Here is a 23,624-nt window from a genome sequence, read left to right as displayed (position 1 = left end):
GCCCCTTGGCCACCAGTGGTGCTGCTTTGCACTCCTTGGGCAGGAGCCGATGTCCTGGCTGGGTGTTGGGAGCAGCAAAGTGCCAGGGCAGGCTCAGTGCCAGCCCAGCTTCCTGTGGGAGAATGTGCCTTGATATCTGCTCCAGTGGTTGCTGAAGCAGTGAGAATTGCTTTTCCCCCCTGTTAGGTGCCATGGTGTCAGCAGAAGATACTGAAGCCTTCCTGCTCAGGGCATTTCAGTGCCAGGCTCTCACAAGCACCCACAGCTGCGCGGGTTGAGCTGAGCATGGGGCGGTGACCTGCGCTGTGTCTGATTCCCCTTCCTTAATAACAGCCTGTCTTGCAGCTCTTTTCCCTTCTGCTGCCCTTGCAGAGCCATCCACAAACACATTTTCTCCTTCAGGCCAGGGAATGTCCCATCAATCTGTTCCAGCCTGGGTCTGGAGCTCTGTCCCTTGAGTGCAGTCCTGGGTTCCTTGCCAGCCCCTCTCCAGGCTGTTCAAACAGGAGGCTGGGTTAAACCCTTGCCCTGTCCTTAGTTCTGAATCCTCCTGTGCCATTGAACAAGTTTCATACTGTAATAACCGAGCCCTGCTCATCCATTTAGAGGCTCTTTTGGTTGTCAAAGCTTTAACTTGATCCCAGACTTGATCTCTAGGAGGTCCTATATAAGGTTAAACATTTTAGCACAAGAATTCCTCTGGAAAGACCCTGTTTAGCATCCACCTGTAACTCAAATTCTTTTTCTCTGTCTGGAAGGCCCAGGGTTGCTGCCTCAGTTTATCTTCATTTTAACACTTGAAAATTCTGTGTTTCCTCCTCCTGTCCATCCATCCAGTTTGTTGACTGGCAGGATAGGAGTGTTGTAGGGAGGCATCCTTGGCTTCAAAAGCCCTTCCCTGAACAGGGACTCAATCTCAGGCTGTGACCCCTTACATCCCTCTCTTGGAACAGGGTATTGCTTGTCTTGGTTGCTTTAAAGTAATTTGTATAGGCTCCATATCTAACTTTCTCTATTTCCCTGGGCCTGCCCACACTTCTGGGTTCACTTCAGCATAGGCCTTGCGTGACATTTGGCACGGAGTTACAGAACTGGCCTCTGTATCACTTTTTATAATATTAATTTGCGTTACGAGTTTAGCAATCAAATGCCTTCCCAGTAAATCATGATAACAATTAGGAGCAGATAAAACTTCATGCATTTCAGACCCATCTCGCACTTCTGCTAACAGTGGTTGAATAAAACCACACATCTTTCCCACTTATCCACTGAATAATCAGAGACATTTTTGGCATTTCCCCCCCTTAGGTCTAAGTTTCAGAGTGGATTGAGAGGCCCCTGTGTCCATCAGGAAATGCCTCCTCTCGATGCAGACCCACCCTAAATGTTCTCAAGGGCTCCAGTATGGAGGGTCCCTGGTGTGATGGGAGCTGTGACAGCCCTGCCAATCCATGTCCATCAAGGGGTGGACTTGCTGGTCCTGAGGGTGCTGCTGTCTGTGCTTGCAGTGTCCTTGTGCCCTGCAGCTGGAGCCCTGGTTCCTTGCCAGGGGCTGTTTGGGTGGGCTCTCCCCTGCCGAGGAGGGCAATGCCTCTGCCAGGTGCTTGTGGCCGAGCCGTGCCCTGGGTGCTGGGGCCCCCTTGGGCCCTGGGGTTGATCCCTCAGGGGCTGTAGGAGCTGTGCCCTGGCCTTTGCCTTCAGCTTGGCCTTTTGCTGCTCCCTTCTTGCACTCACTTGCTGTGCCTTTGTGCCCAAGTGCTGCAGGGCCTTCTTGTGCCCCTTCTGCAGCCCCCTAGGTGCCTGTGGGTGCTTGTCTTGCTTTACAAGAGAGGTGTCTGCTCGGGAAGGCAGAAAAAGCCTCTCTTGGAATGGAGAATTCAAATCCTGTCCTTCTTAATTTTTAGACTAGTGAAATCATGGGGCTCTCAGGCAATGATATGGGAATAGGAATACTAGTTCTTTACTAGTGTGTATAATAAAGCAAACAAACACCAACAAACAGCTGCGGCACTGACAGCAAAGAGAGCCCGGACCCAGTCCTGGCCTTTGGGCTGCGGCGCTTTGCCCTTGGGTGCAGTTCCTGGCACGACAGGGGCGCTGGTGGCTCCTGCGGGGCGGGGCAGCGCATCCCTCCCACGGGAACCTCTCTGAACGGAAACAGAGCAATCCCTTCATCTAACTCTTTCACTTTTCTACCTTCTCTAGCCTTTCTCCCGTGTTTTGGGAAAGAATTTGGAGAGGGCTGCCATTTAACTGAGCTCCTAGTGTTTCGATTAGGTGCTTCCTGTAGAGAGAGAGAGTTTCGCTGAACAGCCGGAGCCGTGGTTACCAAGAGGACATAACTCAGATCAGGACGGGGTCAGGGGAGGATATCCCGCCGAGGCTCGGTGGGAGTGTGGGCAGGGTCTGCTGCTGGAATCGTCAGAGGGGGATCTTCCCATGGAGCCCGAGCCTGGAGCGTGGGTAGCCCCCACATGGCTGATGGCGGCTGATCCGGCAGGTCCTGGCAGAGCAAAGGCAGGTGGGAGAGCCCGGCAGCAGCGGCGGTGCCCAGCGCAGGTGGCACGGGCAGGGCAGCCGGGGATGGGATGGCTGGGACCTCCCCTGGGTGCGGTGGGCGCGGTGACCTCGGAGCAGGCGGCAGGACAGAGCAACCCCCATCTTCCCCAGCATGGCCGGCAGAGCGGCCGCGGGCCAGGCAGTGGGAGCAGGGCACACAAATTGAGCGACAGCGCCGGGGCAGGTGGAGCTGCCCTGGGCAGTGAGGCCGCACCTGGGATGGAAACCGGGGCAGGCGGAGCTGAGGCGGGCAGCGAGCCGGGACCCGGGACAGGCGCCTGGGCTGCGAACGGAGGGGGCAAGACCTGCAGAGGATCCCACTCTCTTTCTTATCTTTCCTCTTGTTCCCCTCCCTTTCATTTCCCCTTTTTCTTTTCTTGATTTTTCTCGGGGCATTCTGATAGTTCAAATATTTTTATTCTCCTTAAATCTCCTGGCTAACATATGGCATATTCTCTTTCTTCTAGATTAAATGGGTTTTTTTTACAAATATACCCAGAACCTAACAAATCTAAACTTCTGCTTGGATACATTGAAATGGCCAACAAGCTAAGTCACGACCTCCTAATGTTGTTTTTCTCATGACCTTTTTATTTATCCTTTGGCAAATTTCGGGTAAATCCTAAATCCAAAAATCACCCATAGTTCCTTAAAAAATGATCACACAAAGCTTGAGTACCCCAGTGGGTTTTCTGATACCTCTCTTCTAATATTTTCCTAGAAGTACATTTTATTGGGTAATTGTCTTCCATCAAAGTTTCCATTTCCCTGATTTATCTTGTACACTTCCTTTGTTGTTTAATTCTATATTCTTAGCTTCCCTAAACTTTGGAATTTCGAGTTTTTCCTCATTTGGAGTTAATATTAACTCTTTCAGCTCCATTTTCTGCTGCATCCTTAGCTTTGTGATCTGCCAAATTATTTCCTCCTCTTTCTGGGGTCTTTCCCTTTTGGAGTTCCCTAATATGTACTATAGCTATCTCTTTTAGGTAATTGTAATGCCTCTAAAAGCTCTAAAATAAGTTCCTTAATGTACTTGTCCTTTTCTTCTTGAATTAAGTAATCTTTTTCTTTTCAAAAATTTTTAAAGGTATGTACTACTCTAAAGGCATACCTTGAATCAGTATATATAGTTCCTTTATTTAGTGTTAAATATTCTAGTGCTCTTTTTAAAGTATATAATTCACAAGTTTGAGCTTACTAGTTTAAGGTCAATTTCCCTTTTTCCACAGTTTGCATGTTGTTCCCATCGACTACTATATACCCTGTATTTTCTCCTTTTGCAAGGAGTTGTATCTCTGTTAGCTAACATAACTCCCAAAGGACTGATTTTTTTTCTTTTTTTTTTCCCTGTATCCAACTTACTGGTTTTCTGTCTCATTTTTCAAGATCTTATCTATTCATCTTCTGTTTCTGTTTTTCACGTTCACTAACAACCTAAATACCACTTTTCTTTCAACTACACACAGAGAAATAAAAAACTTTTTTCTCACACTATTTTCAGTACAATACACCTTCCTCCAAGGAGATATAGTGAAGCTTAAAATACAGAATATACATTACCTATACTTTCATTCATCTACATTCACTCACTTTTATTTCCCATTCACTTCCACCCATTTTTTCACACTCTCAGGACACAGAGTGGATCCCTGTTGACAGCGAATCGCGGGTCCCTGTGGCCCCCCTCACCTTGGGTTGGCCTCTGGGTCTCAGTATCTCCGGGCCTCCTGGGAGGGCCCTGACTCTGCTGCCTCCGGTGCAGTTCACGTGTGAGGCTGATTTGTGTGTCACTCACACTCTTTAGCCACGGCCCCCTCACACGCCCTGGGGACAATGGCCCCTTTGCAGGTCACCTGTACCTTATGCCACAGCCCCCACACGCCCAGGAGAACAATGGCTCATTTGTGGGTCACACACTCCTCTTTCCACAGCCCCCCTTCCCACCCACCCGGGAAGGGCTTATTTTGTGTGTGACTCACTCTCACACACAACAAGACAACAATAAGGTACCTTCTGTTATAAATGATCAAATCGAGAGCCAAACCTATAAGAAAATTTAGCAAAGATTTAATAATTTGTCTGTGAGACTGAAGTTCGGTTGTCAAAACCACCACAGCCAAGGGTCAGCGTCGAGCCCGGGTTCGGCGCTGGGTGAACACGGATCTGAGCTCCGAATGTCAGAGTCTCCCCCTGTTCACAAATGCTGCCTGACGCAGCGAGTTCTTTTACAGTTTATTCTGCTCGAGGCAGAGATGACCGAATGTTCTTTGTGTCTCTTCCCATGCATAACCGTGTCTTTACCTGTACAGAGGTGGACAAAGACTCAGTCCAGGTGTCTGATGTTGTCAGTAGACCCTGGGGAAGTCAGCATTCACATGCATCAGGGTGGGGCTGTGGATCATCTTGGTAGCTGTAATCGAGGAGGCAATAATCACTCTTGGGTGGACCTGGTGACCCGGGGAAGCCAGCGATTATTGCCCTGGAAGCTTCTGTTCTTTCATTAAAAACCCCGATGTTTATCTCAACCAAGTCCAGGAACTAGATGTATATGAATAAGACACTGCTCCCTGCCAGGATGGTTAAGAGACTTAGTATGGAGTTTACAATATTTTATACATTAATAGCATTAATTATCTCTACCATACACTTTCGCATCACTATTACAAGTTTAGGTGTTTCTGGCCAGTCCTGGTGCTCTTGGATATCCCTCAACCCAGCTGTGCTGTCCAACCCCAGATGCTCTTGAGCATATCCTCAATCCGGTAGAATTTTGCACAACACTGAATGCTCTTGGAATGTTAATTCCTCAACCCAGCAGGTTTTAATTCTGGATGCTCTTGGGCACTCTGATATTACTGCGCCTGAGTGGGTCGCTGCTGGTGAGAGAGAGATGGTGAATCTTGTTTCTTGAATCAGAAGGCTGAATTTATTGAGATATCATATATAATACATTAAGACTATGCTAAATAGAATATAGAGAGAGGTTTGCAGAGCAGCTAGGCTAGGCTAAGAATAGGTAGAATGAATGTACAACAAAGTTTAGCCCAAGGACTCAGTCCCCTAGCTTGCACTGGTGATTGGCCCTTAATTATAAACATAGAAAATGAGTTAATCAAGAAACCCCTGTTACATTCCACAGCATCTGATAATAATTGTTTACCTTTTCTTCTGAGGCCTCTGGCCTCCAGAAGACACAGAAATCCGAAAGAAAGGATTTCTGTGAAGAAATGTCTGCGATACTCTTATCCCTCAACCCAGCAGGTTTTTAGGGGCCCATTTTGTCCCGTTTCCTAGTGGATTGGGCTCGGAAACTCCTGCTCCCTTCCTCCGAAGGGTCCAGCCCCTCTCTGAGACCCAGTCCCAGTTACCCCGGGGGATTCTCTCACTCCTGTTAACATTCTCTTCATCTCTTTCCTGGCCACTTGGCGCGGAAAGTCGGAAACGCAGCCTGGGAGACTCCAGCACTCACTTGGCAGGTCTGGGACAACCAGCCCTCCTCTCATTCACACACATTCATCCCTCTGTACCTGCCCCCTGAGAAATACTTACCAATCCCTTTTCCCAGGGGTCTTCATGCACATTACTACTCTTAGGGGGCCAATTACCGCGGTTGTAGGGAGCCTTTTTCCGTTCTCTTTATTTTATTGTCTCCTTTTGTCCACCATAACCTGCGTCTATCGGTCACCCCAGGGGAGACAGAGCAAGGCTGCCAATGGGGCCGGGCGCGCCTTCCCCACTGACTGTCCTAAAGTACTGGCAGCGAGGTGTTAGTAACCATCCTCTGCTACCAAATTGTGAAAAACGCCAATCACTTGCTTTTAAAATTTTAAAACCATAATAGTAATAAAATGGTTATGAAAAATAGTAATACAATTAGAGTAATCACAGTTTGGAGAAATCGAATTAGGACAATATGAGACAATAAATACAAAGAGTTACGGATGTCCGGGTACCTTTTTCTGGGCAGCACAAGCCTGAAAAACGACACCGTTTAACACAGGATTAACCATTAAGAACAATAGCCTGTTGCATATTCATACACTTCATACATGATGCATAAATCCAAACACAGGATTCTGTCTGGTCAGTGCCAGCTTCTGCCTCTGAATCCTAACAGCAGCTTCAAGGTGGGAAGAAGTTCATTTCTTCTGATAAGAGAGCAATAAATTCTTTTTCGCTGAAAGATTTAGGTATCCTGTGGCTGCTATCTCGCTCCAAGTCCTTTCTTTAAAAAAAGTCTCTTACCAAGCATAGTTTATATATTAACATTTTTTAATAACCTAAAACCATATTCAACTCACTGCTTAAGAGAATTAATACAGCAGTATTTTCTAACACAAGACATATAATATTCATTTTAATATTTGGGATAACCCAATCACAAAATATGCATTTTTTACAAGTGTAATCCCACTTACTTCCAGTCTCTCTCAGTATGGTCCCAGCTGCCGCCAGCATGGTTCCAGTTGCTTCCTCAATCAACTCAGTGAGTCCCAGTATGATGCCATTTGCGCCCAGTTGCTCCCAGTCAGGCCCAGTATGGGGGATGATGTGCAGGGAGTGCTCACTGTGACACTCAGTTCCTCCCAGTATTAGTCCAGTATGGCCCAAATATGAGCCCAGTGTGCTCCCAGTCTCTGCCAGAATAAACCAGTTTTGCTCTGCATGGTTCCAGTTCCTCTCTTTCACCCTCACTTTCCTTCCAGTCACTCCCAGTATCTCCCAGGGTAGCCCAGTTCCCTCCACCATCTTTCTAGTTCCTTCCAGTATGATCCCATTTGCTCACAAGCACTCCCAGTCAGCGTCAGAGTAGTGGCACTCACTGCCAGTATGATCCCAGTCACCACCAGTATGATCCCAGTTCATCCCAGTACAAGCCCAGCAGTTTCCAGTCACTGCCAGCATGCACCCAGTCACTCCCTGTTCTTCCCAGTTGCTCCCACCATGATCCCAGTTACTCACAGCTGCTCCCAGTCATCCTCAGCATAATCCCAGTCACTCCCAGTATATCCCATTTGTCCCTAACATGGTCTCAGTTGCCTCCTGCAGGCCCCTGCTCACTCCCAGTATGATCCCAGTGTCCATCAGTGCGATCACAGTCTGCCCTGGCATGGCAATATGATCCCAGTATGATGTCAGTACAAGCCCAGTACAGTCCCAGTCACTCCCAGTATGATCCCAGTATGATATCTGTATAAGCCCAGTACAGTCCCAGTCACCCCCAGTACGATCCCAGTCCAGCCCAGTCCCTGGCAGTGCTGCCACTGCTGGGATCCCCCAGCCCTGTGTGCGTTCCCCCCTGGCGGATGTGCCGAGAGGAGCCCCAGGGGCTGGCAGTGCCCAGGCAGGGTCCCCAGCAAGGCCCAGTTTGGATGTGCAGCCTCCAGTTTGCCCAGTTTGCCTCTCCTTTGGGCCGGGCCGGGTTCCCCCCGCCCGCAGCTGCTGGAGCAGCCGAGAGCCCCGCACTGCCCAGCCCGACCTGTCCCGGCTCCATCCCCGCTCCTGCCGCGGCTGCGAGGGCTGCGGGAACCGGGCACCGAGGGTGTGGCTGCTGCTGGGGGAGGAGGAGGAGGGAGGGAAGGGCAGGGATGAAGGGTGTTATAAATTGGAGTGGACAATCTGCTGAGTGAGTATAATCAGATTAACAATTTTTATTGATTACAGCAAGCAAGGCAAAAAGCAAATCAGTGCTGGGCGACAGGGGAGTCTCCGCTCCGTCAACTGCCGCCCGCTTCTGGTATTTCGTGGGGTTTATATACAGTCCTGCTTCCGGGTTGGCGTGTCTTTCAGGGTAGTACTCTGTGCATTCTCCTCCTGTTGCTAGGCGGTCGTAGTCTGCCTCCCGGTGGTCTGAGGATGAAGGCTGGTATTCTTTCACTTCTTGCCCCACGGTCAACCTTTGCTTAGTTGGTATGGTTGCGCTGGTTCCTGGAACTTTAAGCTTACTGAGCAGATAAGCAAATATTGTTCTATCAATTATAGCAGGCCCGCTACCCATGTCAAGGGCCTTGCCCCTTACTCCTTGGCAAACAATAGGCACGTAGCTACGTATAGTTACACATTGCTTATTTAGCCTTTCAACATATTAGCTTCTAACATTTTGCAGTTTAGGCCTTATTTAATTTATTTTGCAGTATATTAGCCCGTTATATTAATCTTGCAACATACTAACTTGTTACATCTTTCTTTGTGGATTTTCTATTATTGGCTTTTCCCCTTTTCATAGTCTTTAGCAACTTGATGAACAAACTAAGACATTAACTCATTACAAAGGGGGAGGAGGAGGTGGGGTTAGGGAGGAAGAGCAGGGGGAAGGATGGAAGAGGAGGGATGAAGGCAGAGAGCAGCAATGGAAGGAGGGGAAGGAGGTGGGGTTAGGGAGGAGGAGGAGATGGGATGGAAGGGGAGGGATGGAAGAGGAGAAGGAGGTGGGGATAAGACAGAGGGGGAGGAGGATGGGGGATGGAAGGGGAGAAGTAGGGAGGAAGGGACAAAGGCAGATGGAGGCTGAGCTGAGGGAACCACGCTGTCGATCCCTGCCTGAATTCGCAGCCCCCACCTGTGGGATCATCGCCCCCCCATCGGGCTGGTGAGCAGGGAGGGGGAGCTGGGCCCGGATATCACGGGTGGTCCCTGGGTTGGGGCTTTTGGGGGATGTTTGGAGACTGAAGAAGTCCAAGGCTGAGCAGAAAAGGCCCCTTGGGGGGACATCGGGGGGTGGCGGTGGCGGCTGCCGGCAGAGGCAGCCTGGAGGAGCAGAGCCCTGTGTCCCCCAGGAGCCCAAAGTGGGGAGCCCAGAGAGGGGGGAGTGCCATTGGCGGGAGCCTCAAGAGCCTGGAGAGGGGCAGGGGGGACTCCTTGGAGCCACTGCAGGCCAGAGCAGAGAATGAGGGGAGAAGGGAGCCCGGGAGCCCAAACAGCCCCGGCATCCCGAAATGGGGAGAGCGAAGCGGGGGGAGCTTTTGGGATTGCTGGGACTGCCAGCAGCCTGGGCAGGGCGGGCACCAGGCACAAGGGGGACCCCCAGTCCAAGCGTGACCCCTGAGTAGCTGGGACAGGGGGGAAACCCCCGAACACCAGAGAGGAGGGACCAGGGACGGGGAACTCCTGGGAGGCTTTTTCAGGGCTGAATCTTGGTATTTGGGAGGTTTTTCTGCAGCCAAGGTGGCTGGTGACTTGTAGAGATGAACTCGGACACAGGGACCTTCAAACTCAGTGTGTGTTGGGGAAGGTGAAACAGGAAAGACTTATAAATACGATTGTCTTGCAAAAGATTTTGAGAATATAGAAAGTGTAAGGAAAACTGAAATGAAAGCAAGATCTGAGATACCTTAGTTAGTGAACAATTGGAAAACAATGGTGTGGCCCAACTGAAGGTAATCCCCTTTTGATGAAACAATTCCCTCTGCTTGATGACAGGTCCAAGGGTCAGAGCAGACCCCACTAGCTCAATAGAAGGGGTCCAAAGAGGAGTTTTTAGAGTGTAAAATGTAACAGAGTATGGTGATGTAATGATTCTTACACACTGTATGTAAATTCTGTAGGATTTGTATCTTGTACTAGATTGGTTGGTGAGAAATAGGATATTCAACACAGAAGAAAATTTATTGTGTTATGATCGGAATGTTGCTCTCTTATGCTCTTGCCTGTCTTAGTCTTTTACCTTCTTACCCTCTCTACCCCTCTCTTCTCTCGGGCCTGCTCTGAGCTGTGCCTGGCAGCTCCAAGCAGGGCCCTACACCCAGGCCCTTTGCAATAAACCGCAAGTTCCACGTCCTGGCTGCAGAGATCTCTCGTCTCCGTCCGTCACGACCATCCTACCCCCCGACAGTCCTACAAACGCGCTCATCCCTTGTTTTCCCCAAACCAGGATTTCCCATTGCCAAGGCCTGGGAGGCTGCGAGGAAGAGGAAGATGCCCCGGGACACTGAGGCAGGTGAGGAGGAAGTCAGTGCCCCTTTCCCCTCTGTGCTGCTCCATCTCCCAGCCCAGCACAGCCCCGGCTGCAGCTCAGGCCTGGGGGGATCTCCTTGCCCTTGCGTGTGGCACGGAGGTAAATCCCATCCTGTCCTTGTCCTTCCTCCCCCAGAGCAGGAGCTGAGCATGGAGAGCAGGGAGGACAAATGCCCGCGGCAGAACCTGGTGGAAGAGGCCGTTTTGAGCGGCTCCACGGCGCAGGAAGCCAACGGGGAGGAAAAGCCCCGGAGATGCCACACGAGGAGGGGCTGCAAACGCAACTGGCGGGGATCTGAGGGAGAAAGAGCCAGCCTGGGCCAGGAAGGCGACCAGAGATGGAGCCAGAGCTCGGAGCTGGTGCTCCATGAGCAGCTCCATGATGGGGAGAAGCCCCACACGTGCGTGGAGTGTGGGAAGAGCTTCAGGCAGAACTGCAACCTGATCATGCACCAGAGGATCCACACTGGGGAGAAGCCCTATGAGTGTGGGGAGTGTGGGAAGAGCTTCAGCCAGAGCTCCCACCTGATGAAGCACCAGAGGATCCACACTGGAGAAAGGCCCTACAAGTGTTCCGAGTGTGGGATGTGCTTCAGAGAGAGCTCCACCCTGATCAGGCACCGGAGGACCCACACTGGGGAGAGGCCCTACGAGTGTTCCAAGTGTGGGAAGAGGTTTCAGACCAGCTCCATTCTCCTCCAGCACTATCGGATTCACAGAGAGGAGAGGCCCTTCCAATGCCCCGACTGCGGGAAGGGATTCAAGTACAACTGCAACCTCGTCACCCACCGGCGCATCCACACTGGGGAGAGGCCCTACGAGTGTGATAAATGCAGGAAGAGGTTTCCAACCAGCTCCAGACTCATCCGGCACTATCTGATTCACACAGAGGAGAGGCCCTTCCAATGCCCCGACTGTGGGAAGGGATTCAAGCACAACTCCACCCTCATCACCCACCGGCGCATCCACACTGGGGAGAGGCCCTACGAGTGTCCCCAGTGTGGGAAGAGCTTCTCCAGCAGCTCTCACTTGACCCGGCACCAACGGAGGCACCACTAAGGGAAGCCCTGGGAGTGCCCCAAGTGCGGGCAGAGCTTTGTGCGCTGCTCCAGCTCCATCCCCCACTGGAGGAGGCACTTTGGGCACAGCCCTGGTCACTCACATTTCCTTGTGATCCATGTTGGGAACACACCTGGCTGCTTCTCCTTTTGGTTTGGCCTTAATTTTCCTCTGCTTCACCTTCATCCTTTAAAAACACCCAAAACTGGATTCAATGAAGGAAATTGATCGTATATATCTGACGTTGCATAATTTCTCAGTTGTTTTAGAGGGAATTTAGGATTTGGGGACACGTTCTGTGTCAAGTCCTGCTGTTGCCTAGAGGAAGGAATTTGATCTCACCCTCCTTATGTTGCTAAGAACTCCTCCCCTGACCCCAACCCCAACTCCACCCTTGGGATATCCTATAAAAACTCCACGGCTCTGCCTTTGCCCTGTCTTTGGGAGGTAAGGAATGGATTCCCAAAGGATCCGCCCTTTTCCCACTGTATTCCAAGCGGATGAACCTGTTTCACTGGATTCCCAGAGGATTCTGACTCTGTCACTGTTTTTTTTTCATTTGTACTACTGCAGTTCTATTTTTGATTTTTCCTAATAAAAAGCTGTTATTTCTACTCCCATATCTTTGCCTGCGAGCTCCTTAATTTCAAAAGTATTTAATATTTTTATTGTTTATAATACTAATAATAATAGTAATAATAATAATAATAGTAGTAGTAGTAGTAGTAGTAGTAGTAGTAGTAGTAGTCGTAGTAAAAGGAAGGGAGTGTACATTTATAGTTCCTGAAATATGTAAACTGGTTTTTGGATATACAACAGGCTCATGTAATTAAAATCAGATTAATTAGGGGTGTCCCCGAAAATAACTAGGGCGGTCTTGGTGGCCAGAACAACTTTTGCTAAGTTGTCCTTGTCTCGCATGATATCAGCCTGTTGCATATTCATCAACTTTTTGCATATCCATAAAGTACTTTACATATTCCAGGAACAAAATTGGCTTCATCCTGTTCGGGGGTCCCACCTCCCTCCCAGCTCAATTTGGGAAGTCCCATCCCCCTCCCAGCTCAGTTTTGGGATCCCATTCCCCGCTATCTCAATTTGGGGGTCCCTCTGATTGGCTGGAAATTACCCCGTAGGGTCTCTGAGTATTTACCGCAGTGAGAGGCCTTGGTATGTGCCTGGCAACTGATGAGTCAGAGTCAGGCCGGGCGCTGATTGGCTGAAAATTGCTGAGCAGGGCCAGTGCTCTGAGTTTCTGCCCAGCAAGTGGATCGTCATCAGTGCCATGCGTTCTGACTGGTCGGGATCTGTTTAAGGGTGGGGATGGGAGGAACTGGGGTTACTTGAGGTTTCTTTGGGTTTAATTGGGGTTTGTTTGGGGTTTATTTGGGGTCGTTTATGGACTATTTAGGGTTTATCTTGGGTTTTACTTGGTTTATTTGGAAGTATTTGGGTTTATTTGGAAGTGTTTGGGTTTGTTTGGCTTCTTTGGAATTATTTGAGGTTCTTGGGGGTTATGTTGTTGTATATGGAATTATTTTTTAGTTGTATTTGAAATGATTGGGTTTTTTTGACTTAATTTGGAAGGCTTCTTTTGTTTTTTGGGGTAATTTGTATTTGTTTGGGGTTATTTGGCGGACTTTTAGGTATTGTTTGGAGGTTTTTTGCGGTTTATTTCAAGTATTTGGGGGTTATTTGGGTTATTTGGGGGTCATGTGAGTTCAGGCAGTCAGCCCGGACAGGCTCTACAGGGTGACTGGGAATATTTCTCCTGCAAAAAATGTGAATTTTTCCTTAAAAATTCGAGACTTTTTCCCCAAAACACTGGGAATGTTCCCTTAAAAATCACCGGCTTCTCCCAGCCAATAGCGGCGCGTCCTGCCCCAAACCATCCAATCACTGCACTTCATCTCCCAAATTAACAAATCATGGCGCACCCCGCCCCAAACCATCCAATCACCGCGGGTCTTCCCTCAGGAACACCGGCCTCCCCATGCGCCGATCCAACCAATCACCACAGGTCTCCCATCAGCTACTCCTGCCTCTCTCAAGCTGAACCAACCAATCACCGGGCATCTCCCCTCAGCAGCACCTGCCTCTCTTTCCTCAATCTAACCAATCACCGGGCGTCTCCCCGCAGCAACTCCCGCCCTCCTCGCGCCGCTCCAGCCAATCAGAGCCGAGTACGAAGCAGCGCCCCCTGACCCCGGGGCCGGGCATGGAGCGGGCGCCCCCTCCCCCCCCACCTCGTCCCCTGGACCCCCTCAGGGACCCCCGGGAGCCGCCCCGGGCTCGGGCGGGTCCTGCGGGAGGCGCTGGAGAGAGCGGGGGAGGCGCTGGGAGGGGACGGGGGGGCTCCGGGAGCTGCTGAGGAGGCGCCGGGACAGGTGAGGGGTCCGGGAGGGGTCGTGAGGGGAATTTGGGGAGGGGTCTTGAGGAGGTTTGGGGGGGATTTGGGGAGGGTCTGGGGGGAACTTGAGGGGGTTTTAGCGGGGTCTGGGGGTGCTGGGGGGGCTTTGGAGGGGAATTTGGGGAGGGGTCCTTGGGGGGTGTCACGATCCTCACGGACGGGTTTTGTGATGGTTCAAGGATTTGATCTCAGGGTGCAAAAAGAACTGACACGGTACAAGGGGGTTTGCAATGATAATCGAAACAAATGCACCTTTATTGAATGACCACAGCAAAATGCGATAGAGGGATTAAGGGAGAGAAAAAGATAGAGGAAGAGAGACAAGAGAGAGAGAGAAAGAGAGAGGGGATAGAGCTGCCAAACGTCGAGACGAAGTCCTTTGGTCCAGTCCAGTTGAGGATCCGCCTGTTGCATTGGGGAGGTCTCAGAGGCCCAGTTCATCTGGACCCCAATTATACTCTTTTTCACTGGGGCAAGGGGGATGGATTTTGCAGCCGAAACAAAGGCAGTTTATTGTATCTTTCGGGGGGGGGGGGGGGGTGGGAAATAAGGATACACACAGTCCAAGTTTGGAAGCAGGCGAGCGTCATTGATTTCATTGTCCACTGCCTACACCTGCAACATCCACCTTCCTTTGGGCAGCTTTTCTTTCCCACCCTGTACACCTCCCCCGAGTTGGAGCTTTCAGTCCCAGTCTCTGGAAGAAGGTGAGAGGGGCCTTCTCACATAGGGATTTCATGTCTCATCTCTTGATGAACAGGTTTCTTTCATTTCTTTCCCTGGCAGGGAGAAAAAGGCACCATTGCTCCTGGGCCAGGCGGGCAAACCTCTCCCAGGGCTGACTGGCAGAGCTCTGCTCTGCTCCCGAGCTCCCCGGGGGCGCTTTGGGAGGCGGCTGTTCCCGGGCACCCTCCTCTGCCGGCCTTTTCCAGTCTGCTCATCCCTCCCTTGGTGACAAGGCCCTGTCGCCCATGAGCATGGGGACGGTGTGCGGTGTTGCGGGCACAAAGGAGAGGGGCGGTGGGGAGAACGAGGTCTCACCTGGCCAGCAGACCCACTGCACAGTGGTGGGTGTCGGCACGGAGCAGCGTGTCCCAGGCACGCTTGCGTTCCATGGACAGCACCACGTGCTCATAGCGCATTTGGCAGAGCAGGGCCTTCAGGGTCTGCAGCAAAAAGCTGTGTGCAGAGCAAAGGCCAGGTCACGCTGGGAGCCCTGGCTCCTGCCCTGGGGCATGGGAGGGATGGGGAGACTGGGAGTACTGGCACGGAGCACCTGTTGGGGTTGGTGGAGAGGCCGTGTTGCTCCTGGCATCCCTGCCAAAAGGTATCAACCTCTTCTGGCATCTCCTGCGTGCTGATGTAAGCTTGGAAGAGCAGATGCAGAAAGAGACTGGGGAAACACTCCAGCACAACAGGCGAGCGCCAGGCCAGATTGAAGATTTTCCACAGTGCCACGGTTGCCTGCAAGAAATAAAACAGCCAGAGACAACGCTCAGTGGCCAAGACATCCACGTGGCAGGGCCCGAGCATGCGAGGGAGAGGTCGAGGGACACGCGGGGGGAGCAGCCGGCCTGGTGCCCCTGAGCCCTGCCCCTAAGGCAGGATTCAGCCCAGTGCCTGAGGCAGGGAGATGCAGCTGGGGGGAGCACAGAGAGCTGGCTGCTGGAGAGGCGGCCTGGGGGCTGGCAAAGGCTGGCACCAGAAACTCACAGCCAGGGCAAAGACTCCTGCGTCGTCCCCATCGGAGGTGCACACGCTGTGCACTGGCCAGGCGCTCAGCACATGGAGGAGCAGCTGCAGCACCGGCTCCGCAGTCCTGCTCGAGGACATGATGGTTCCCCACATGGTGGCGGCAGCTCTGTGGGGTCAGAGCTCTGTGTCAGGGCGGGCTCGGCCACAGCGCCGTGGCCTGGGCAGCTGCAGGGCCCCGCGCTGGCCCTCAGCCCTGCCTCTGCCCACTGCCCCTGGCCGGCAGCGGCCAGCCAGCCCACGTGGGTACAGGCCCGGAGGGGCAGGGAGGGAGCGTGGCACCAGGCTCAGGAGCTGACATGGCAGCACTGGAAAACAGAGGAGCCAGAGGATCCTGGAACTGCCCACCTGTCTGGCAGCCAGCAGGGACAGGCTCTACAGGGTGACGGGCCGGTGAAGCCTAAGCCCTCAAGGCACGTGGGGCTGCCCTACCTGTCACACGATGGGGCCCAGCGCAAGAGGGTGATCAGCACGTCACAGGGGTGTTCCTGGGTCAGCTCCAGAAGGGCCTTGTCCAGCCTGTGCCCAGCAGCCTCATTGGCCGTGAGCCACTGGTGGATGTACCTCACCATGGCGGGCACCTGCAGAGGGCACGGGGAGACTCGCAGAGCTGCCAGAGCAGCAACTTCCCCTGAGAAGTGCTTCCCTTCCAACCGCATTGGGCCGGGTCTCAGAGGCCAAGGGAGCCCGGCAGAGCTGGCTGGAGGCGCCACACCACTGCTGGGAGCATTGAGCCCTTGCCCCAGGCTTCTTACTTGCGTTGGATTGGAGACACCCTTCTCCACAAGCAAATCCAGCATGGCAGCACCGCTCTCGGCATCGAGGAACGGAAGGTTGGCCAAGACACCCGTGCCCACACTGGCGGTGTCTTCCTCCCAAGGGCACGTGATGAATTCACAGAGGGTCTGCAGGAGAAGGGCAGCAAGGGAGGGAGCATCCATGGAGCGCTCCAAGCCTGGTGCTTGGCTGAGCAGTGCCAGCAGGCCCAGCCCAGGTGGGGATGGCCGCAGGTACCTGTGCCGTTCTACCCAAGCGGCCACGGGTGGCTTCCTGTTCTTGTGTCCGGTCCTTGGCTGCATCTGGCAAAGAGCGAGCGCAGCCAGAGCTGAGGGGCTGCGGTAGAGGCCAGAGAACACAGCCCAGCCCTGGGCTCCCCAGGCAGGGAGAGCCTCGGGATGCCCCGGGGGATGGAGCACGGCTGCCAGGTGCTCCAGCTTCTGTCCTATCTATGGATATGTCCACAGGGATGGGATGGGATGGGATGGGATGGGATGGGATGGGATGGGATGGGATGGGATGGGATGGGATGGGATGGGATGGGATGGGGCCAAGCTGGCTGCAGGCATCAGCCCTGCGGCCCAGCTCTGACACTCACGCTCCTGCAGCATCCGGAACTGCTCCAGTTCTTCAGGCTGCTGTGCTGAGGTAGCTCCAGCCTCTTCCTCCTCCAGCCAGGCCAGCTTGGGCACACTGTGGGGTCTCTGCTCCATGTCACTCTTTGCAGTTATGAGTGCTTGCTGAAGCAGAGAGGCCTCGGAAGGGCTGAAGATGAGCAAGTGCTGCAGTTGTGCCCTGAAGGCACCTGCAACAGAGGAGCCTCGGGAAGGCTACAGGACAGGAAGTCCTGCAGTCTGTCCTCGAGGGCAGCAGCAAGAGAGAAGTCTCAAGAAGGAAATAGGACTGCAAGTCCCACAGTCTGTCCTCGAGGGCACCAGCCGCAGGGATGGCAGATGCTTGGGAAATGCTCCACGTCCCCGAGTCCCGCAGCCTGGCCTCGAGGTCACCTGCACCGGGAACGCCTGGGAAAAGCTCCGGGTCAGCAAGGAACGAGCTGGCTGTGTGGGGGCTCCTCACAGCCCTGCTCTGTCCCATCCTGTCCCGTTGCGTGCACCGAGCACTGTGGCGTGGCCATGACGCCGCCAGCACCTACGTCACGATGTGTCACAAAGGGTCACCCTTGCACACTCTGTCCCTTTCCATCCCACGGTGACCACAGTGTACTGTATCACAGAGAGCCCCAGGACACACCTCCACGTGCCCTGGGGACACCCCCACCCCACCGAAACTGCCCCAGCTTGCAGGCAAGACCTTGCCCCAAGTGTTAAAGACACAGCCCAGCAGGAACTTTAGCAACGGCCCAAACAAGAAGCAGCTGCTCCTCTGCTCTGCCTGCTCGGGGCAGCAGAATGAGCCCCCATGGCTGCCAGCGCAGCCGAGCAGGAAGGGCACCGGGGCCTTCCACAGACCCTGCCATGGCCTCTTTGGGACCAGTCCCGGGGCTGGGTGGCCGGCACACTGGCAGGTGTGTGACACAGACACGCGACGTGTGGCCCAGAGCTCCAGTGCTGCTCTGTCCCCTGGGCAGCGCTGACAGCAGCAGCTGTGGAAGAGTCCCTGCCAAAGGAGATTTGCCATGCCCAAGGCCTGCCAATGCTGGTGCCTCTCTCCTGCCACAGAGACCTGTGGCCCCGGGGGACATCTCTGCCAGAGGACAGCCAAAGCCAGCGTGCCTTGGTGTCTATGTGATCTTTTCTGCAGGTGGATGTTGGCAGGAGCACCTGGAGCAATTGGTGGCCACACTTGGTATCTGTCAGAAGGCAGAGGCTGTTGTCCCTTCCTGGAATGATTTTTGCTCGGAAGTGATTATCTGCAGCACAAAACTACCATCCACTATTGACTTTCACAGGACAATGACATTCTTACAGAGATGCTGTCAAGTCGCCTTGTGTGCTTCTGGCTGTTTTTCTTGCTCTCTGGATGAAAACATCAGCCCAGCATCTGATGGCCAATGCTGCGGGTGCTGCCCATCTGGCTGTGGCCAGCAGCTCGTGCCCAAACACAAGCGGGTGCCTTCTGGGCAAGGGGATGGACTGGCATGAGCAGCCAGTTTCCCTGGTGTCACGGTTTGATGCTGGCACAATGCCAGTGCCCCCATGAAAATACATTCTCCCTGGTGTCTGCTGTGAGATGTGACCAGGAATACAGTGAAGCAGGATCCAGCTTCAGAATACAAAGAAAAAAAATCTTTATTAACTTACAATATATAAAAGAAACACACAGAAAGAATGAAAACCTTCCAAACATTCCTCCTCCCCCCAACCAAATTCCCAATACATCGCAGTAAGGCAAAACCTTGGACTCACAATTCAGTTGCCAACACTCAGGTCACCAACTGTCAGTCCATCACCACCCCTCAGATAATCAACTCTCAGTTCATCAAGGAGAGAGGAGTCCCTCTTGTGCCACAGGCTTCCCCAGGAAACACAGTTGAAACCGCTTGTGTTTCCGTGTCACACCTGGCACCACCCGGAGATCATTTCCCATGGTGACATCTTCCTTCCATGCCCAGTGCTCTGACCACTGCACATGGACCAGAGCTGCTTCTGGGGTTCCCCTTTTAAGGATGCTTTGCCAGGTTCCAAAAATGAGCACAGTCTCTCACTTTTGGGACACCTGTCCCCCCCAAATTCACCCCCTGGGGCCGAGGGGTCTCAAGAACAAAGATCTTCTTCCTCACTGAAGGCAGATGGCACCACCACCCTCCTCATCCATCTCTGTTCATGCCACTCCTTCACATCACATCCCTGCACTCTCTTGGCTCCAAGCCATTGCCTCCCCCTAAATGCAGTCTCTGTGTCACAGGAAAAATGGTTCTGTCCATGGCTATGCAAGAAAAGTCCAGCCAAAGTCCACTCCATCATCTCCTCCTGCCTAGGATTCTTCTCAGCTTCTTCTGACATCTCTCACTTGCACGGACTTTGATCACATTTGCCTATTTTCTCCTATTTAATCCCTATCTCTCTTCTCATTCAACTCCAGGAGAATCAGCATTTGTAAGGTTTCCATCACCCAAGAAAAGGGTTAAAATCTCGGGCTCTTCCTGCCCAGAACTCCCACTCTGGCCCTGCCGGGCACCTTCTCTCTGCACCCCTTCGCCTTCTCAGCTGTGCTGCCAGCACAAGATAGCAAATTTCAAGGTGGCACAGGCACAGACACCGACTCTCTGGGGCCGCTGCCCGATGCCTCTCAGCGCTCCTCCACCCTTCCATCCTGCAGGGGCCTTCACCTCCCTTCTCTGTCCAAGGCCCGGCTCCCCTCACCCGGCCGCATGGCTTCCCCTCCCGCACCCAGCCCGCAGCCGGGCAGGGCAGCTCTGAACCTTTCACCCCCCTGAACCAAGAGAGCTTCCCCTGGGAGTTCTCTGCTTTTAACCCCCTGTGCTCTCAGAAGTGAATCCATGTCCTCAGGGACCACACCAGGCGCCAATATTCAAATCTGAGCACAAATTGGTTTGACCACAGTATCCCAAAAAACTCACTTCCTTTTCAAACCAGGACAGCGGGACCAAGGGATCCGAACAGAAAATCCTGAAAGAACTCAGTAACCCAAAAAATGGGGTTAAATGTGAAATGAGAGGCTCTGATTGGCTGGTCCAGCACAGCCCGCGCCTCTCCATCCCCGCCCCCCCCTGCCCAGCACCCCAAGGTTCCCCCTGCCCAAAAAACCCCCAGCCCGGGGCTGCAGCGTCCCGGAAAGGCCTCAGCCAATGGCAGCTCAGGCAGGAGGCGGTGCAGCCAATGAGAGCTCGGAGCGTTGGATTGCCTCATCGGTTGCCGGGCAGAGCCTGTGGCCGATCGCTGCCCAGAAGCGGCGGCAGCCAATGAGAGCGCGCGGCGCTGCCGAGCCCGCCCTGCTCCGGGCTGGCGCTCCCAGCGCAGCGCGGCTGCTTTGGGGCTGCTGCTCCCTGCCCGACCCCGGCCATGGGGCGAGGGGCGGCAGCTGGGGCCCTGCTGGCGGCACTGGTGGTGCTGGAAGCCCCCCCGGGTGCGGGCGCGGAGCTCTCGGGTGAGCGGGGGGGCGGGAGGCGCTGGGACAGGGGGGGAGAAGGGGGAAAAGGGGGCGAAGGGGGGAGCCCGGAATGGAGGGGGAGGAGGAGGGGACCCCCCAAAGGAAGAGCGGGAGGGGCCGAGGTGTGGGGGGAGGAGAGGTAGCGGTGGGAGAGGGTGTGGAGGGGGGAAAAGTGGAGGTGGGACACCATATCTGAGCGGGAGGGGCCTGGGGATTGGGTAATTTGTGGGAAAATGGGGAAATAGGACCCCAAAAGTGATTTGGGGAGCGGGCGGAGGTGGGAGGGGAGAAGATGTGGAAGGGGAAATGGGGGAAGGGCGGCAAAGAGGAAGCGGCAGCGCGGGCAGGAGGGTCTCATGGCGGCCGTGGGGCACAGGGTGTGCGGAGTGGGGATCCGGGGTGGCCCCGGAGCTCTGGGGGTGCTGCTGGGGGGGGTGCTGGGGGGCACCCCCTGTGCTGTGGCCTGCTGTCACAGGAGTGTTCCGGTTTTTGGCAATGTCCGAGTGTCATTTCATAAACGGCACGGAGAAGATGAGGTTCGCGGTACATGAGGTACATTTACAATCGGGAGCAGTTCGTGATGTTTTACACTACGTGGGCTTCACCCCCTATGAGCAGGGGTGGGCCAGTGACTGGAATAGCAACCCGGCCACACTGGCGTACGCACGGTGTGTGGTGAACATGGTCTGCCCGTACAACTACAAGGGGGTTGGCCCATTCAGCACCGAGCGCCGAGGTGAGCGCGGGACAGAGCGTGTCCCCTCGGGCCCTGCCCGGCCAAATCCCTGGAGCCCCTCAAAACCTCCCTGGGAATCAGCCCAGAGCCCTCAGCCCTCCTTGTGCCCATCCCCGGGGCCTCCTGTCCCTGCCACTGACCACCATGGCTCGCCCAGTCCATCCCAGTCCCTCTCATTGCCCATTTCAGCGTCCATTTCAGCGACGCGTAAAGCTGACGCTTCTCATCCAGTCAGAACGCGACCCTTTGATGACTCATCTGTTGCCAGGTAGATCCGCAGCGCCGAGTGCCCCGCACTGGACTCGGCCTCGCAGTGCCGCGCACTTCATTCCCAGCTCCTTCCAGGGCCACCGCAGTCCCTCCCAGTCCCTCGCAGCCCATTCCCAGTCTGTTCTCACTTCATTCCAGTTCACTCTCAGACCTCTAGCCTTTCTCTCAGTGCCACCCATTCCCTCCCATCTCTCTCATTGCCACCCCAACCCATCCCAGTCCGTCCCCAGACCCTCCCAGTCCATTCCCAGTCCCTCTCCAGCCCAGCCCTCCCCTCTCTCTCCCAGTGCCCCCCAGCTGATCCCAGTGTGTCCCTGCTCTCTCTCTCTCTCACTCTCCCCGTGACCCCCAGCGTGTCCATCTCGCTGGTGATCCCCTCGAGCTCCCAGCCTGGCCCCGGCCACCTGCTCTGCTCCGTGATGGATTTCTACCCTGCTGCCATCCAGGTGAGGTGGTTCCAGGGCCAGCAGGAGCTCTCGGAGCACGTGGTGGCCACCGACGTGCTCCCCAACGGGGACTGGACCTACCAGCTGCTGGTGCTGCTGGAAATGCCGCCCCGGCGCGGGCTCAGCTACAGCTGCCAGGTGGAGCACGTCAGCGTGGAGCAGCCCTTGAGGCGGCACTGGGGTACGGGGGAGCCCCTGGGGGCGCTGGCAGAGGCGCTGGGCTGTGCTGGGAGCCACTGGGAGGGAGCTGGAGAGAGCCGGGCTGGAAGTGGGAGAGGGGCTGGGGGCTGGGCAAGGGCTGGGAAGGGGTTTGGGGGATGCTGGGGAGGGATTAAGGGGGTGCTGGTGGGCACTGGGAGGGAGTTTGGGGGTGCTGGATGTGGCTGGGAGGGAATTTGGGGGTGCTGGGTGTGACTGGGAGGGAGTTTGTGAGCGCTGCCATCCTCTCACCATCCTGTGTCCCCCTTCACCCCCTGTCTTTCCACATCCCCTGTTCCCTACCCAGAATGGTGATGGCCAGTGGTGTCAGAGATGCTCTGAAGTTTCCCTCATTTGCCTCACAAGGACAGACCCTGAGGAGCCTTGCTGCACTTCTTGCGTGGTTGAGGTGGATGGTCACCAAGTGATTGTGTGCAGCAGTGCCTGCTGTGCCCCCACGGTCTCACGCCTGCTTCACCACCCCACAACAGCCCATGAATTTCCCCACTCTTGGCCAAATGAACTTTCTGAGCTAACTCTGGTGATCGCCCCATGGAAGATCCCTCATCTGCCTCACGACCACTGTCAAAGACAGAGACTGAAGCCCCTGCCCAAGGACTGAGGCTGAGACCCTTAAAATTCTAACACAGGGGCACTGGCCTGACTGAAGTGGCATGTTTGCCAAGTGCTGTCTGCAGGTGTGTTTGCTGGACCAAGACTGGTTTCTCATAGACACCAATCCTGAAGCAATGGGCCCCACTCACTGCTGAGATTGCCTTGTCCTGTTTTGGAACATGGACTGTCCATACCTGTTTTCAATACATTTATCCTCCATTGTCTTTTCCTGTTCCCCCCTCAGCAGAGGACTGTGGAGGACCCCTGAGTTAACCAAAGATTTTGAGATTTTCCCCAACATGACAAGACAGATCTATTGGCCAGACTACAAGGATTTCATCTCTCCATTGGTAGCTATTCCCTCCCCTCTTTTTCTCTCTATCCTTTATCTCGTTCCTAATCCTTCTATCACATTTGCTGTGGGCACTCAATAAAGGTGCATTTGTTTTGATGAGTAGTGAAATGCCCTCTGTGTTGTTTTGCACTCTGAGATCAGTTAATGAACCATCACAACCTCACCTGTACAAGTGGATTGTGACAGGCTGCGCCATCCTGGGCCCTCCTTCTAAAAACAGCGCTGACCAGGCTGTTTGAGATTCCCCTTTTTCCCACCAATTCCTTCTCCTCTGGACCCAAACCTCCCCTTCCCCCCTAGCCACCTCTCCCCCTTCCTGCCGTGCTGCTGCAGCTGGCCCTGCCCAGGGCCCGGGTGACGGGGCTGCTCGTCCTGTGCAGGAGTCAGCCGGCCTCACCCCCGCCCTGTGAAAAACCAATC

The 23,624-nt window shown here is 54.1% G+C and overlaps 2 protein-coding genes across 2 annotated transcripts in view; both read left to right on the top strand.

The window, feature by feature from the left end:
- LOC132085569 (zinc finger protein 345-like) overlaps positions 1-12,141 on the top strand; it is a 29,217-nt gene extending 17,076 nt beyond the window's left edge. Inside the window, 2 exon segments of the mRNA XM_059491026.1 lie at positions 1,948-1,955; positions 10,866-12,141. Coding sequence (XP_059347009.1) covers positions 1,948-1,955; positions 10,866-11,574 — 717 coding nt within the window. The 3' untranslated portion in view covers positions 11,575-12,141.
- An 8,355-nt stretch (positions 12,142-20,496) lies between these two features.
- On the top strand, positions 20,497-23,614 carry LOC132085523 (class II histocompatibility antigen, B-L beta chain-like). Its single transcript, XM_059490998.1, is given in 6 exon segments — positions 20,497-20,581; positions 21,060-21,130; positions 21,132-21,168; positions 21,171-21,318; positions 21,931-22,217; positions 23,538-23,614. Coding segments are annotated over 6 exon segments (705 nt in total).
- Positions 23,615-23,624: the final 10 nt, after the last annotated feature.

The sequence above is a fragment of the Ammospiza nelsoni genome, chromosome 31, assembly GCF_027579445.1.
Source record: "Ammospiza nelsoni isolate bAmmNel1 chromosome 31, bAmmNel1.pri, whole genome shotgun sequence".
NCBI lineage: Eukaryota > Metazoa > Chordata > Aves > Passeriformes > Passerellidae > Ammospiza > Ammospiza nelsoni.
The sequence above is the reverse complement of the archived record's forward strand: the minus strand, read 5'-3'. Positions and strand labels throughout refer to the sequence as shown.